This window comes from Gallinula chloropus, assembly GCF_964237585.1.
Source record: "Gallinula chloropus genome assembly, chromosome: 3".
In the NCBI taxonomy this organism is placed as follows: Eukaryota; Metazoa; Chordata; class Aves; order Gruiformes; family Rallidae; genus Gallinula; species Gallinula chloropus.
This window is the reverse complement of record NC_140087.1, coordinates 74,535,536-74,552,607: the sequence shown is the minus strand read 5'-3', so window position 1 is coordinate 74,552,607 and position 17,072 is coordinate 74,535,536. Positions and strand designations below refer to the sequence as shown.

General features: G+C 47.3%; 1 protein-coding gene across 2 annotated transcripts; it reads right to left on the bottom strand.

Annotated features, from left to right (window-relative positions):
• Nucleotides 1-6,216: 6,216 nt before the first annotated feature.
• POLR3F (RNA polymerase III subunit F) lies at nt 6,217-16,035 on the bottom strand (the record flags this gene model as incomplete). Of its 2 annotated transcripts, XM_084262212.1 has the most annotated exons (9): nt 6,217-6,862; nt 7,425-7,616; nt 8,351-8,458; nt 9,230-9,373; nt 11,441-11,553; nt 12,851-12,918; nt 13,848-13,915; nt 15,174-15,291; nt 15,971-16,035. In XM_084262212.1, the coding sequence occupies 9 exons, from the start codon at nt 16,024-16,026 to the stop codon at nt 6,785-6,787; spliced, it is 945 nt and encodes a 314-aa protein (XP_084118338.1). In that variant the 3' UTR covers nt 6,217-6,784. The 2 variants fall into 2 exon arrangements, with proteins under 2 accessions (XP_084118338.1, XP_084118337.1); XM_084262211.1 differs by lacking the exon at nt 9,230-9,373 and having other exon boundaries at nt 15,971-16,026.
• Between the last annotated feature and the right edge of the window lie 1,037 nt (nt 16,036-17,072).

Genomic DNA, 17,072 nt, shown 5'->3' with positions numbered 1-17,072 from the left:
ATCACACACCTGGGATGGCAGCATTCACTTGTGGATATGCCTGGCCCCAATATAGTGTATGTTCCTCCCTCGCTGATCCCAGAGAAGAGGTGGGAGCCTGCTCTACCCTCACAGCTAGCCTACAGCCGCAGTGGTTCCTCACTCCTTGAGGAAACCTGTACCTCAGCCCTCAGGGAAACCCCTGTGCTGAAACCTCCTGAAGAAGAGAGACCCAGAGACAGCCACACATCCAGAAATACCGCATGCTGCCTGCAGATGTGTGGTTGAGGTTTGACCAAGTCTGACTTGCCTCAGACACGTGTCTGTGCCTTGAAACTAGACAGATAGGTCCCCTCTTCCATTGCCCACTTCTCTGGTCGCTTCCCACAGGCTCTTTGAAAGCCAACAAGGCAAAGCCTGTTCCTAGAGAGACCAATGACATGAATCTTCCACTGGAGCTTCATGTAATGCCATCTAAGTGGGGTTTGTCCTACCTTAATGAATGCACATAAATCTGTCACTGAACACTGCTGATTTTCACACGTACTTCTAGGGGAAAAGGCAATGTAATGAAACATCTCATCCCCCTTCTAATAGTTTGGACGTGTGCCTTACACTCATGCAGTGGCCAAACTATAAATATTCCCCAGGCTGCTGCATGAGCATCACTCCACCTTTACTTAAAGGAAACTAAGGCCCTGTGTTCACTCACCCCTGTACTGTCAAGCTTGTGTGGGTTGGGTTTTTCCCCCCATTTTCTCTCTCTTTTAAATGCAACAGAAATCTGTTTTCAATATATTTTATTTGTCTTAGAATCATTGATAAGAGAAAAAGGCTTAAAGTTCATTCTGAAGCTGTTTGGGAGCACTGAGCTTAAAACAACAGGAGCAACGTTTGAAATACTGTGTGGCAGTGTGGTCCTCCCTGCAGGTTTGATCACCAGGCTCCTGTCTTTCCCAGGTATGTCAAAACTCACCCAGTTATGTTGCTGTCTCACTACACCTCTCACATGGCAGATGAAAAAAACCCCAAGAGAACTAGCAACAAGGATATCTACTGACACAGGTGGCATTGCTTCCTCTCAGTTAACTAGCATAAGAAACCTAAAAGCTGGGCAAACTATGGTGCTTAGGTTGCCTTCGTTGTGACCAGCTGCAGGGTGACATTCACACATCTTAGACTCTTCTTAACTACTTGAAGGTTTGGTATAAACCATACATAGGAAACATGGCCAACTTTTATGCATAATAATCAATTAGGAATATAATTGTTTTAAACGTTACTGCCCACTCTGTGATGGAATGCTTGGCTATTAAAAAAGGCAATCCCTTCTCCGCCTTCAAGCACCTGTAAAAACCTGTGACTGTTCCCACTCTGTGCCTAGAGTTTGTTTACACTAGAAATAGCAAGAAGTTAAACCACTGAGGAGAGGACAAGTTTTTCAACTCTCTTCTCTGAGCCCCTCAAGAGATTTCAACATACTTTAGCAGTGGAAGAAGATCGGACGGAATTGCCACTGGGCCACTGTAGAGTTTGGATCCATCAGCTGTCCTTCTCTTCCCTGGAAAGGACAGAAGGCATGGGCTGACAGATACAGAGCAAGACTTTGTAAGTACACAGGTAGGGGCTATTTTCAGAATGTTGAATGCCAGAGGGAGATTGGCATTATCCAGGGAATGCTTGAGGGAACTGCTTTAGCCAAGAGCCTTCACCCATTCCTCCTCCCAAGGTGGAAAATGTATCCTTTCTATTAAAGCATCTAATAGGAGAGAGAGAAATGTTTCAGGTCCAAAACAAAGCAAAATGAGTTGCTGAGCTGGATATTGATATTGCCTTCCCAGCTCCTAACATAGAATCATAGGATAGAATCATAGGGCAAGTAACATAAGGCAAGTTGTGTGCTCTGCAGAGGTTAAATTTGCTTGTGTAAAATCCGAACATGAGCAGAAAGGTCACAAATTCAGTAGGAATAAAAAAAAAAAAAGTAAAAAAACCCCCCCTAACTATGCTTATCTGCTAAAGTGAATGAAAATCAAATTACTAGCACCAACATCTTCAGACCCAGAACTTGTTCTCCAGGTAGTATCAGGAAAAGGCAAAGCAAATCTGCTCTCCAGGAGTTGCTAGTTGATCCTTCTTGTTACACCTCCCTCACATTGCCATGTTGTCTTACTGGGACCAGGACTTCAGGGCTATGCTGTGCCCACCCTGCTAGCTTTACATTAATTATAACGTTATGCAACTGTTGTGAGTTTGCAAGAGGAGCAAAATCCTGAAGTCCTGTGTTTCTAGATCAGTTAACTAAAGTAAAAATTCTTCTGTTTTCCTGGAACAATCTCACAAAACGGGAGAGAGGGGGAGAAACACAGGCTACCTACATAAGCCCCAACTTGTTTTGTGTTGAACAACTGAAAGAGGAGAACACTTTGAGCTCTGCTCTCCCTCCTCCCCCCAGGATCTCCTCAAGAGGGGGTGAAATGCAATAATTAACTTTCTCGGATAGGAATGTACATTTCCAGCAAGAAATTGGACACCACCCGTGGGGGCTTCTCACAGCACCTTTTTTGCCCCCTCCAGGCTACGCTGTGACTGCCTGGCTACCCATTTCTCAGGGATGAAACCGTGCTCCCTGCCAGGGGAAGGGAAAGGGGAAGGTGTTCTGTGTGCAGCGGAGGATGCCCTCTTCGTTAAGGTGCCTGTCGCCTTGTCTCTAAGCTTGAAGCGTTCGGCAGCAAGAGGAGACCCACTTGTCCCCACTCGCTGTTGTTTCTTCCCCAAAACCAGCGCAGGGGTTTAGGAGCTTTCGCTTTTCTTTCTGGAGCCCTAGGGCAGCCATCCCAGCACCAGGCGGAAGGTGGCACTCGAGCAGCACCAAATGAATATCATCACGCTTAACACCTAGAAAGGGGAGGGGTATTATCAGACGAAGTTTAATAAAAAAACAACCAACCAGCCAGAACAACAACAAAAAAATACCAAACAAAAAAAACACCCCAGCAGCCAGGGGGTGAATGTTTTCATTACCAAAGCTTCAAGTTTGCCATTACTGTTAATGTTTTAAAGTTTGGACTGTCAAAGCTTGACATGTTAACCAGCACTTGCTAACTGTTCTCTCTGTCGGTTCACAATACAGCCTGGTAGCGCAGTTAATGTTTCTCTTGGAAATGAGAAGCAGCCTCGCACTTGGTTCCCTGTGAAAGCGGCATCTGGGTGTGACCAACCCCCAACCTGCTTTTGTACAGTTACCCAGAGAGAGGAAACCGCTCAGAACAGCGAGGTCAGGGGCTGCAGCACAGCACAGCCCAGGGCTCACAAAACCAGGAGTGAACTCTCTGCCCCAGCAGGTACCTCCTGGTCCTGCACCAGCTGATCTGTGACCATCCGTATGATGCTTGTGTAAAGAAATGAGCAGATCGTGCTTCCAAGCGATCACCCACGCTCTGGCCTTGGCTCTCAGCTTTCTGCACTGATGTTTTCATATTCAATACCAGAGCTAGCACTAGCACCCCCAAAATCACAGAATCACAAGGTTGGAAAAGACCTTTGAAGATCATCAAGTGCAACTTACCTTGTCCTATGCCTAAGTACCTCATCTACCTTTTTTTAAACACATCCAGGGAAGGTGACTCAACCCCCTCACTGGGCAGCCTGTGCCAGGCACTGACAACTCTTTCAGTAATGTATTTTTTTTTTCCTAACATCTAATCTGACCCTGCCCTGGCACAGCTCAGTGCCATTTCCCCTTGTCCTATCTCCTGTCACCTGGCTGAAGAGACAATCGCCCACCTCTCTACACCCTCCCTTCAGGTAGTTGATGATAAGTGGTGATAAGGTCTCCCCTCAGCCTCCTCTTATCCAGGCTAAACATCCCCAGCTCCCTCAGCCGCTCCTCTTACGATTTGCCCCATTTCATACCAGTTTGAAGAGGGACAGCTTTGCCAGGTTGAAGACTAGAGAAACTCAGGCAAGAAAAAAAAAAAAGTAACAAAAAACCCCAAACAAACCACTGCTCATGTTTCCTTTTCACATTTACTCCCCATTTAAAAAACAATAAAATAAAATTTAAAAAATGGCAGTTTGACCTATTAGCCAGGGTCATGAAGATCCAGAGGTAGAAAGATCAGTCCTCTAATTCAGTTAGAAATAGTTCAGACAGGTTTCTATTTTACATATAGGAAAGTGAATTGCTTTACTTTTCTCTTTAGGCTTGTTTGGGATTTTTTTCCCCCAAATTTGAGAAGTCTTGTTACAGCTCCAACACTAAGGAGATTCCACAAAATTCAACTAAACCAGATAAATTCTGGGTCGTTTGTTTTGGGTTTAAAGAGCTTAATGCACCAGCTCTGTACTTCCTAAAGGTGTTCACTGATGCCGACCTCTTTCTCCACAGTTATACTGCATAAAGCAACATGCCTGCATGATAAAGTCCCATTGTTTCCCTGAAAGCTATCTCCTAGCTGCAGCAGAGCACAAACAAGGTGTTATCTCTGCAGCAGCAGGATTCAGGACCCCATTGTGTTGGGCCCTCTTTGAACGCAGGAAGACAAAGGCAACCTCAGCCCCAGTCCTCAATGGAATTACCTCTGGCCACATAACACAAGGCTGAAGCAGAGGTTAAGGCTCTCTCCAGTGAAGTGAGCAGCGCCAGTGTGCTGAGTGGTTAGAGGGGGCAGACAGAGAACAAACATCTGATCATCCTGCCCCATCTCTTTTGTAAGGGATCTCCAGCCTCTGCAGAGATATGCATCCCTGGCACCTGGAGACGACACTGCAACAAAGGAAGAGCTGGCTGTGAGTGCTCACACCAGCTAATACAATCAGATTCCTTCCCGGACACTCAGCTTATCAGCCCTAATCGTGTGCTCCAGTCGAGACAGCATGCCCAGCTGCTCCCAGCCTTTGCCTCTGCAGCTCTACCTTTCCTGTATGGAGCAGAAACCTTTTTAATTCTTTGCACAGCCCTTACCACCATTAGCCTTCTGTCCACAACACGTGCTCCAAGTCGGAAAATGGGAACTGAGCAAGATGTGAATGCTTATACGGGATCCAGAACCACTTCTGGAAGGTGCAAACTCTTGGACAGTAGAGAAATAGCTGCTGTAAAGCCTCCCACTCTTGCTAGGTAAAACTGTCTTCCAAAGCCCATGTTTGGTCACTGTTTACTACTTGTGGTCAGGTTACAGGGCGTGCTGATAAATCAGCTGCAGAGGTGTTTGACCCCCACCCTTCCAACACAGCATCCAGAAGGGCTTGTTTTCAGAGAGGAAATTCTGAAAACAGTTCGATGCAACATCTGGTGATGTGCTTGTCCTGCTGATTGGTTCCCAGTGCTGGGAGGCTATCATGAGGATACTGAGCAGTTGCATGAAGATCCAGGCTGGACACCTCAAAATTAAGCCACAGGGAGCTCGTTGCACTGGGACCATGCTGTCTCTGCATAGCTCACGTGTTTACACCACCCTGGCCTTCTAGTACTTCATCTCAGCTTTCTTATCCTGGAGGATGGCAGAGAGCTGGCTGTACCATATGTGCACAGTAGTCCCATTTATGAAAAAGGAGTGGACTTTACCTGTAGTCAAGCGATCTCTAGGGGGGAAAAGGAAGGGGTGGAGTAACTAGTTACCTAACGGAGTTGGCACAAAAATCTGTTCACATCCCAAGTGGGATTAGAACCTACCACCACCCTTCCAATACTGCCAAATGGACATCAAGTAGCCAGAGGGAAGTAGAAAGGGGTCCATGGCCCAGCATACCCTGGGCATGATGCTGATGACAGCACCACAGTCTGCATGTTACTGCCAGTTTGTCAGTTCAGAGTCACACAGAGAAGGACCCAGAGATGTCATCCTTAAAAGAAACACAAATTGGCTCCATGCCACAGAAAGAGAAGATTGTGCTTTTTGATAATATGCCAGTATCATGCCTTTCTCAGATCACACACCAAGGCCAGAGGCAATATTCATGTACAATTAACTGTCATCAACATCTTCTTTAACCCTGAGGGTATTCAGATAATCTATAGAATCTTTCCCTGCACCATCAAGCCAGAGGAACAAATTCTCCCAGAATATTTCAGCCACCATGTCCATGTACACAATGCAGCTGCTAGAACACACCAACACAGATCTGATGAATATCTTGTTGCTGTTAGATAAGGAATAAATACAACAAATTATGATCTTGCAGTAATAGAGGAAATGAAGCACAGATGTACATGAGAAAATAATTGGAGGTTTAATGATAAATTAACAGGTAAGAAAGATAATAACGAATCAGTGAGTTCACTTTGATATATTTTGAATCTTTTTCCCACATCAGGTTCCTGCATCTGATGCAATGGTAGTTAACATGGGGGAAAAGTGTCACCTTTAGGACTTAAGCACCCACCAGCAGCATTAGTCCAAAGCAAAGTCTGGAATCTCATTCTTGCAGCAAACATTAGCAAGTTTTCCCATTGAGGACATTTTCTCTCATTCACAGTCAGCATCTGTGGAGTACATGACAATCCTTGGAAGTGATGCATTGCCACCCAGCTGTTCCATGGCACTTGTGAAGTCACACAACCAATTATTTGGTACAAGAATGGATCTACATTTCCACTCCAGCCTTGATCTTCAGCTGATTTCCAGTCCACTGACAGGGCTGCTCATGCAATGGACATGTTGCTGCCTTGCATTTCATTAAAAAAAAGTCACTCCATGCCCTGTAGCTGCTCACAGATTTAGCAGTCTGCTTTTTAAAAAAAGCAAGCTGCTTCATCACCTTGGCTGTGAAATATGAATCCACTTTACAGTTTTCTTTCACTTTAAAACTCCAGCCACTCAGTCATATAAATACAGTTTGATGGAGAAATCTCACCACCTTCATGGCAATCATCAAAAACCTGCAACAGAAAGCAAGCATGATCAAACTGGAAATCAGTCTCACACGCCTTCTGCTCCTTCTCCAGTAGGACAGCAGTAGTCTAGCAGAGACCAAAATGTCAGAAGCCCTATGCCAGCTCTGAGGAGAAGAAACAAAACAGACCCCACTGTAGAAGACGATGCAAATGGACACACCAGCAAGTTTTTCCTACAAACCAGTTCACAATCCAAGCAGATGACAAGCTAGACAGACATAAGTTAGCTTGCTAAAAAAACCCCACAAATAGCCAAATTCAGGATCAGAAAATATAATCATTCAGAGCAGATTACACTTGACAGCACCCTTTCCACATACAGTCCAGGAAAGAGACAGGATGTAAGTGGGATGCATGCTGGTCTAAAGACCCTGCCTCTCACACCAGACAGAAGGCACCAGGGCTAACACACGTAAGGGCTGCTGGCTCAGAAGGCCATGAGGCTCACTCAGGGACGCCAGCTGGCAGCGCGCTGTCTGGCCATTTGCAGGACCGTGTTCAAGCTCTGCATGCAGCCACCTATTCCTACACAGAATGAATCACTTACAGGGCAGAGTCCACAGGGTGTCCTGACTAATCCAGTGGGTTGTATGAGAGGGCTGACAGCTCTGTACAACTTCATCTGTCCATCCACGCTGCCGACCGTCCCTTCCTTCGCAGCAATAATGGTCATCTCCACCTTTCCATCATATATGAGTGTGTTTAGAATGGTTTCAATGTCTTCCATCGACAACTCTACCTAAGAAATAATTTACACAATAAATGTTAGGAAACACACGTACCAAAAGCTCCTGGAGGGAGTAAATGAGCAAACACCAAGAGTAACAAACCCTTAGGAGTTCAAACCAAGCCCAGATAAAGGCGCTGCTCTTGCTGGGCACTTCGTGGGGTAACACAGATACAAAAAGAAAAGCAAACACCTCTACCTCCTACCTCCCAAACATTTTTGGATTACAGTAGCCTAAGCTTACCAAAAAGAACTTCCCTATGCAACTCAAGTGTCATCATCCTAGCCTGACAGGTTTACAGTTTTGCAGGAAGAGTATCCTGAAGAAGGCAGACTGACCAATGGAGAGATGCCTGTTGATGGTCACCAATAACTGTGGGGGGGGGTTTTCCTCCTTTTTCTTTTTCCCCTCCCCTAAAACTGCTTGAAGTGCATAAGCAAAATTGAGAGAAATTATAAAATATAAAGCTGTTGAGATTGTTAAAGGAAAACATACTTCAGTTCCCATCAATAAAGATGCAAATGCTAATTCTTTTATATATCTTTGAAAAAAACACATGTACAAACTGCCCCAGAATCCCATGCAGCACCAATGACCCTTCTCAAAAAGCAACAAAGCAGTAAAGCCCACTTCCAACACAGCACCCACGGCACTTACTGGATCCCAACCAAATTCGCAGGTCCCAACTCATGCAGCAAGTAATGCCCTGAGAATTTTGAGAGCAGTAAGATAACTCTATTCTCACCTTACTGATGCCTAGTTCACAGATGTATTTCCACACCTCATGTGATGAGGCAAATGAGCTGTTCCTCTGTATCATGGGGTTCTGTTTGCTCTCTCGAGCTGCTTCTGCCTAAGAAAAAGCAAAGAGTTATAGTCAGCACTCACTGCCAAGAGAGTTTAGTTCATGGTTTAGTTTCAGGCAGACTGAAGTATAATTGAAGTATGATTTCCAGACCATTTCTGGGACATGTTTTTTATTTAGCATGCAAAGCTTAAGAATGATGTATGTGAGGCAATGCAGTGTATAACCAAACACCATTTTACACTAAATACGACACAAAAGTTACACATTTAGATTAATATGAAGGAATATCAGCATCTGGCAGGGTTTGGTTGGTTTGGGTTTTTTTTGATACAAAATAGGTTTCTGGTGTACCCAGTCCCAGTTAAAATATATTGTCATAGAACAGAGAAACACTACGATCTGCACAGGACTTCTTTAACAGAGAACAGGCTTCTCCTGCACCTACACTAAACAAAATTATCTTCCAGGCAGAGCTGACTGACCAGTACCTTCCATACTCTCAGAAATTAGGAGCTCTGCAGGGAAAACAGTGACTTTTGGTAGTTTTTTTGGTCCTGTGTTCTTTGCCACCCAGCTTGTCCTTGCAGTTTGGAGAAGGGAGGCTTCGCTCCCTGTACAGAGTGTGAAAAATACACACTATTAAAAAGCAACAGCATCACATTTGCTGTGATAAACACAATCCAGTTATCAATCCAGCAGCCAGCACTTATGGAAAACAGTATGGAAAACTCAAGCCTTGCCTGTCACTGGTTTTATAAAGAAAAAGAAATTACTTGCACAAAACAAATGGAAGGTGACTTTTCCAGTGGCACTCACCTTACTCTGTAGAAATTTGAAACACTGTTGATTTAACACCTCCACAAATTCAGACTCAAAGTCCTGGTCGCTGTACCAAGCCCCACCAGTCACCGAGCGGTCAGGCTGCAGGTTATACAGCATGTACACCTTCTTCTTGGATGCCTGTTAGAGAACAGCACACAGCTTTTTACAGCTGGAATTCCTTCAGAAAGGAAGATTCAGGAGGACATCTACAAAGGAGATGATAGTTCATTACACCTGAAGCCTGGGGCACAGCAACCCAGCTGACTCAAGCTGCCGTGAACATGTTTCACCCACAGACCAGGTGGTGTTAAAGAGAAGATCAATACATTTGGATTCCTAATAACTTTGTAACATAGCATAAGAGACAATCCCACCAACACCACACATGATACAAGCCTCACTGAAGATCTCAGAGTTTAATTTTAACCTACTGACTCTAATCACCCTCGACACAGTCAAAGGACTGCAGGAAACTGTCTTTAAAAGACAGTAAAGACAAACTTAGCAGAGAGGCTTACACACCAAGACAGCTTGAATGGGAATGCTGCTTCAGTCCTGACCTTAGCAGACAGTTAAAGGACAACTCAGCAACCACTGAAGCAGTTTCAGCAGTGTTAGGGCCCCTGTGTAACTAGATACAGCCAGTATCTCTCACAAGAACATTATAAAAAATACTGCTTTGCTACCAACTTGTTTATCTCCATTTTATTTAGGAAGTTATTCTCACCCCTCACTCCTATCCCCCCACCCCTGCAAACGCACACACAGAAGCCATGGTATTGCCTCCACAGTGCAGAGATCAGCACATAGAAAAGGTACACAGCATAACGCTCCCAAAAGTTCACAAACAAGTGGTTTTCCAGGTTTACCAGGCACTGCAACAAGGCAATCTCTGCTGGGAACCAGGAGAATGCCCAAAGAAAACACTAATACCCATGATTTGTAATTAAGCAGGTAAGGGAGAGTAGGATTCTGCGTGAGCATTGTAACAGTGTGGAAATAAAGCACAGAAAAGGATAAGTACCGACTTGGTACTTGAACTGTTTGTACACAAGAAGCTACTTGAGTAACTGGAATAAAGTAGAGGAGCCAAGGCCAGAACAGAATCAAATGTCTTTGAAATTGTTTGAAGTAAACAATACAAGTCCAGTATGAGATAATTAACTGAAGGGATTTTCAAGCTCTCTGGGGAAGACAAACTTCACAAGGCCACCTGCAGCTAAGTAGCCCTATCACTAGTCCTGTATGAACACTGTGATTGCTTCAGTACCAAATCGTGGTGTGGCAATGTTAGGATCAACAGAGAAAAAGTAATGACAGGCAAGTTGTTTATTTGGGTGGAGAAAGAAGAGTTATAGAAAAAAAGAGTTAAGAAATGAAAAAACAAACAGACAAGAGGGAAGGATCTGCAGACAACAGGAACGTGGACACCTACACACAGCAGGGAAGCTGACCTGTGGACCTAAGCCCATTGGGATGCTGGAGAGAAACCCACTGGGCTCTTCCCTGGGTTTAGGTCTTAAAGAACAGGTATGGAAGTGCAGAAAAAGCAGTGACAGACCTGCAGATCAGCAGCAAGCAGCACAAGAGGTTTGTAAAGGTAAAGAACTACACACACCAGTTGTGTGCAATACAGAACTGTGAGAACTAAAACTGCAATTTGATAGGAACAGGGTGTCATTGGTAGTAGTGGGAAGAGTCATAGAACTGTGTAATAATCATAGAATGGTCTGGGTTGGAAGAGACCCCAACGATCAGAGAGTTCCAACCCCCCTGCCACAGGCAGGGACACCAACCTCCAGGCCTGGATCTACACAAGGCTGCCCAGGGCCCCATCCAACCTGGCCTTGAACACCTCCAGGAATGGGGCATCCAACACCTCTCTGGGCAGCCCGTTCCAGCACCTCACCACTCTGTCTGTAAAGAACTTCCCCCTAATATCTAATCTAAACCTTCCCTCCTTTAGCTTCAATCCACCCCCCCTTGTCCTGTTGTGTTTATTAATCAGCTTGTTAGCAGTGTGTTGGTGTTGAAGAAGCGTTACAGCCTCTCGCGCGTTGCGCCTCAAACCTGCATGCTGAAGGCAGAGGCCGTGGTGCACACAGAGACAGCTGGGGGCAGGATAACGTTTCTCTGCTCCCAGTCCCCAGTTCAAACATCGACAGCAAGTGTTTGAAGCAGTTACAAAAGCCACAAGATACTCACTGCCACGGATTTAACAGCTTTAATTAGTTTCTTGCTTTCCAGGTTTTTCAGTATCTTGTTGATTTCCGTTAAAGGCAAATTACTTTTGTATCTAATGTCCCTGCTCCAAATCCCTATTTAAAACAAAACAGAGAAATGAATGGAAGAGAACATTTGTTTCTGCACACACAAACCAAAAACCACATCACAACACCACTTCACTCCCTTGCCAACCATAGGATGTATCCTCACTCCTACCACTCCCGGAACAAGGGAGGTGCTGTGGTTTCACCTGGCAGGCAGCTGAACCAGCCACACAGCCATTCGCTCGCTCCTCCCCACCAGTGGGAGGGGGGTCAGAGTCAGGGAAATAATAAAAAGAATAAAAGGGTAAAACTTCTACATTGAGATAAAAGAATGTTTAATAGGACAGGTAATAACAGACACACACAAAACAAGTGATACACAGCACAACTGCCCACCACCCACACACCATGGATGCCCAGCTAGTTCCTGAGCCACAGCTCAAGCCCCTGGCTGGCTTCCTCCAAGTTATATATATATATTGAGCATGACATCATATGGTATGGAATATCCCTTTGGCCAGTCTGGGTCAGCTGTCCTGGCTGTGTCCCCTCACAGCTTTTTGTGTGCCCCCACCTTCTCTTTGGCAGGGCAGTAGGAGAAGTTGAAAAGACTTTGACTGCTCGGCAACAACTAAAAACATCAGTGTGTCATCAACATGATTCTCATCCTGAATCCCAAACACAGCTCTGCACCAGCTGCTGGGAAGAAAACTAACTCTATCCCAGCTGAAACCAGGACAGGAGGGAAGGAACAGAAAGGGAAGGAACAAAAACAACTGACAAACTCAAGGAACACATACCACAACCGCCACACTGTCCTTCTGCCCTTTATGTCTCCCCAAAAGCTCTTACAAGTGGACCCCATTTCACTGCCAACATGAAAACATCACAGAAATGCTCTTGCATTTTTTGGAAACTAGGGTTTGCTTCAACAAAAATGACAGCCAGTTCTACCTGCCATCCTAACCATAGCATGTCACTGCTGAAAATACCTAGCTTCTAGCAGAGGTTCCTGCTGGCAGTACACCTATTAAATCCACATTTTAAGTAGGGAGTGTTCTGTGGATGCCTCAGCTTGACAGGCCCCATAGATAACTCATAATTCCTATTTCAAGTATTCTGAAAGAGCCCATCCCAAAAGTCAAGCAGGACAGGTTGCTATTTTAATAAAGAAACATGTCATCTTCTCTTTTGTTTGTAAAAAGCAGACACACAAAACATTAGCTACAGACCTGATAAGGGGACTCTGGATTTTATGTTTGTATTCCCTGGACACACATTTAAAAGTTTGGACAGGAATGATTCCATAAGTAAACAGCACCATTCACAATTATGTTTAAACTACCTTTGTTGCCTGCATCTTCTATAATTTGGTAAACCAGCTTCTCTTGATTGTCAGAGCCTTTCATTTTACTGTAAAATAAGACAGACATCAGGATTTTTGCAAGGTCCAACATTTGGAAGAAGGTAGATTTTAAGCTGAAAAAAAGCCATGCACAAAGGAAAAAAACCCCAAAGAACACCCCACACAATAAGCCAGGCATTGGCAAATTTAACACATGACACTAAACATCTCTGGATCAAGCCAAGCTTGTCAGTGAGAAGGCACAGTAAAGAGAAAAGAGAACAGCATGAAAGAAAAGTACCTAAGCAGGAGTCATGTACTAACAAAACTATGGAAGGTCAAACACAGCATGGGGCACTGTTTAAGATAATCTGTCTGTATACAGAACATCTCCAAAAGGGATAGTAGCACTCATCCAACTCTAAAACATGCCTTTTCACTGGTCTGAGAAAGCCTGAACTCAGCAATCATTTTCTAAAGCGTTTGGAAGAAAGAATGACACACCTGTGCTGAGGGTAATTTTGAAGGATAATTCTTTCCAGAAAAATGTCTTGGCACCTTTTACTCAGATTCATATAGGTATCACAAGATTTTGTTTGAAGGTACATTTTAATAAATCAAAGAGCATGTGTTTCTGGAACAGCTGCAAATCCTCTAACAGGAACAGTGAGGAAGACCACAGAACCACAGGTCGCAGACGGCTTCAGCTGGATTTCACTCAAGCACACACACACATTTGCACAGATCACTTCTCTGTCATCTGGACCAGGAGCTCTGCTATGAAATTAGAGCTACAGTCCCATAGCACCCTCCCTGCAGGGCACCTAAAAGTTTTCTGGCTCACCTATGGGGAGTTCAGTGTACCCTCCTGAAACAAGTGTCTGTGTAACAGCCATGTCACCAAATCCATGTGACACTGCAGAGTATCTTAGCAGTGCTGCATGTGAGTTGCATGTCTGTGTTCCAAATATATTTATCCTCCAAACACAAGGCTTACCTTGCATTTTGAGACTCTTTGATTCTATATAGGAGACCTGCACTGCTCCTGAGAAGGTCCAGTTGCCCCTAGGAGAGAGAGAGACACCATGCATTTACTTTCTTTCAAAAAGCTTCTTTCAGAACATGACAAGAGTCTTCTAAACTTCTAAAACAAGAACCTTATTTCATGTGAACTAACATTTCTAACCACTGGAAATAATACTATTGAGGGTATTTTTTCCTTGAGAAGTATCCACTCATCTATCACAAGTAACAAATACGTTTTCTGACCCTTCTCAAGCCCTACACACTTTCTACTATTTCTCCTAACTTCCACATTGTGTGAAGGACACCAGGTTCTTGTATCACAGAATCAGAATCACAGGGGTTGGAAGGGACCTCAAGAGATCATCGGGTCCAACCCCCCTGCCAAAGCAGCTCCCCAGCTCATATTGCACAGGGAGGGGTCCAGACAGGTCTTGAATATCTCCAGTGAAGGAGACTCCACACCCCCCTGGGCAGCCTGTCCCAGGGCTCTGTCACCCTCACTGTGTAAAGTTCTTCCACATGTTGGTGCGGAACTTCCTGTGCTCCAACTTGCAGCCATTGCCCCTTGTCCTGTCCCCACAGACCACTGAGAAGGGGCTGGCCATTTCCCCCTGTGTCCCACACTTGAGATATTTATAAGCATTAATAAGATCCCCTCTTAGCCTCCTTTTCTCCAGGCTGAACAGCCCCACTTCTTTCAGCCTGTTCTCACAGGGGAGATGCTCCAATATTACTTGAGATGGTTCAGCTGCTTATTATCAGAGCAATACACAACCTTGGGATTTTGGGAGGAGTTCAGAGCAGATCTCCACATATAAAAGCATGTGCTAACATCCATTCTTTTATCTCCAGCCAATCATTAAGGGGCGTCACTGTTATCACATGTGTCCATCTTTCCACCTGCTGAACAACTGCAACTACACTTGCACCCAACTGCTTCAATAGACCATTGCATCACGCTCCGCTTTACAGAGTAATACACAGGGAAAAGGCAACCACAGAACTCAACACACCACAAAAAACACACCTGGTACTTTTCAGTCGTAGCTTCATCACCTAGAAATCCACATGGATACACACATTTGTGTCAACTTTAAATCACTGAAGTTCAGGTGTGTTTCAATTGTCTTTGGCAACCACAAGTGCTTATGGCAACCAAAAGTAAATAACAGAACATGCTGCTAAATCTAAAGGGAATAATACGCTAGCCCTGCCCAGCAGGTTGCTACCATACAAACTGTGTACACAAAGGTCTGGCTGAAGTAACAGGAGGAAGGTGAGACTGAGATCACCCTACCATAGAGAGCAGCCTGTTGATCGCCATGGCTCGCTGCTGGGCTTCCATGTGAGGCATATCATTTTGAATCACCTGGTCTGTGATACCATGAGGGAACTGATGACACAGCTCAATAATCCTGAGGAAGGAGAAAAACAAGATTAAAACCCCACTGCATCCAAAACCAAATCCAACCAGTGTCAGAGTGGAAAAGAGGGGAAAGAACAACTCAGAGGAAGAGTAACCATGAAGTCCTTGGACGTATCTATTGAGGGAAGTTGGCACCCTGTGTTGATAAATGCACTTCTGCAAGTGCTGGGCAAACTGCCTTCGCTCTTGGTGACAGCACCGAACCCGGTGCTCTGTTTTGCACGGCTCTCACTAGTAACAGCACAGACTTAGAGCTCCCTGCACTGTTTCATTACACAAGAGGTCCTGCCAGGATGGAGTTGCTAGCTGGCCAGAGACCGCAAACACTAATTAAATAACTTTTAGGGAAAAAAAATAAAGTCCCCTAAAGCAGAACACCCCCCCATCCCCTTCCAAGGGCTGCAAGGCTCCCAGGCAGCCGAGGCACCCGGACACGCTGCCCCAGGAACAGCAAACCTCTCCTCCAGGCCCCGTTCCCTGACCACCACCGGGCCCCAAACAACACCCACCCCACAGGCCGAGGCACGTCCCGCCCCTGCCACTTCCCCGGGACACTCCCCTCGACCCCCGCCGCCCCTCCACGGCCGGCTTCCCCCCACCCCGCCCGGCCTGCGCCTCAACGCACGCGGTGCCACCCGCACCGCCCACCGGAGCCCTCAGCCCCGCACCTGTTCTCTATCTCCATGGGGTCGGGGACCTCCGGCTTCACCTTCACCTCCGCCATGGCGCAGCGGGCCCACGCCGGCGGCAGCGGCTCCGGCCCCGCAGCGCGGGAAGATGACGCTAGAACCGCGCGACGAAGCGGGAAGGGCTCCGTTGCTAAGCGGCGGGGGGGCGGACCAATGGGCAGCGCTGGCGCTGGCGTGGCCGGGGGAGGCGCGGCGGGGCGCGCGGCGTCTGTGGTAACGCGGCTGCGGGCGGGGGGCGGGCAGCGCGCGGGGCAGCGCGCGGGGCGGGCCGGGCTGCGGGCTGGCACCGCGCGGGGTGAGCGGGGCTCTGCAGCAGGGATCGCGTGGGGTGGGCAAGGGGCGATCGGGCGGGGTGCGCAGGGGCTGTCTGTAGGGACGGGACGGGCTGTGCCGTGAGGGGACGGGGAGTGCGGCCTGACCTGTCCGGGCAAGCGCAGGCAGGGCTGGAGCCCGCGCTGGGGCAGCGGCTGGGGCACCGGCAGCGATGGGGCACGGGCAGTGATGGGGGATCGGCAGTGATGGGGGACCGGCAGCGGTGGGGCACCGGCAGCGATAGGGGACCGGCAGCGATAGGGGACCGGCAGCGGTGGGGCACCGGCAGTGATGGGGCACCGGCAGTGATGGGGCACGGGCAGCGATGGGGGACCGGCAGCGATGGGGCACCGGCAGCGATGGGGCACCGGCAGCGATGGGGGACCGGCAGCGATGGGGCACCGGCAGCGATGGGGGACCGGCAGCGATGGGGCACCGGCAGCGATGGGGGACCGGCAGCGATGGGGCACTGGCAGCGATGGGGCACCGGCAGCGATGGGGCACGGGCAGCGATGGGGGACCGGCAGCGATGGGGCACCGGCAGCGATGGGGCACCGGCAGCGATGGGGCACGGGCAGCGATGGGGGACCGGCAGCGATGGGGCACCGGCAGCGATGGGGGACCGGCAGCGGTGGGGCACCGGCAGCGGTGGGGCACCGGCAGCGATGGGGCACCGGCAACGATGGGGCACCGGCAGCGATGGGGGACTGGCAGTGGTGAGGGGGCTCCCAGCGGGCTGACACGGGACCCTGAGCTTCTGGTCTGCCGG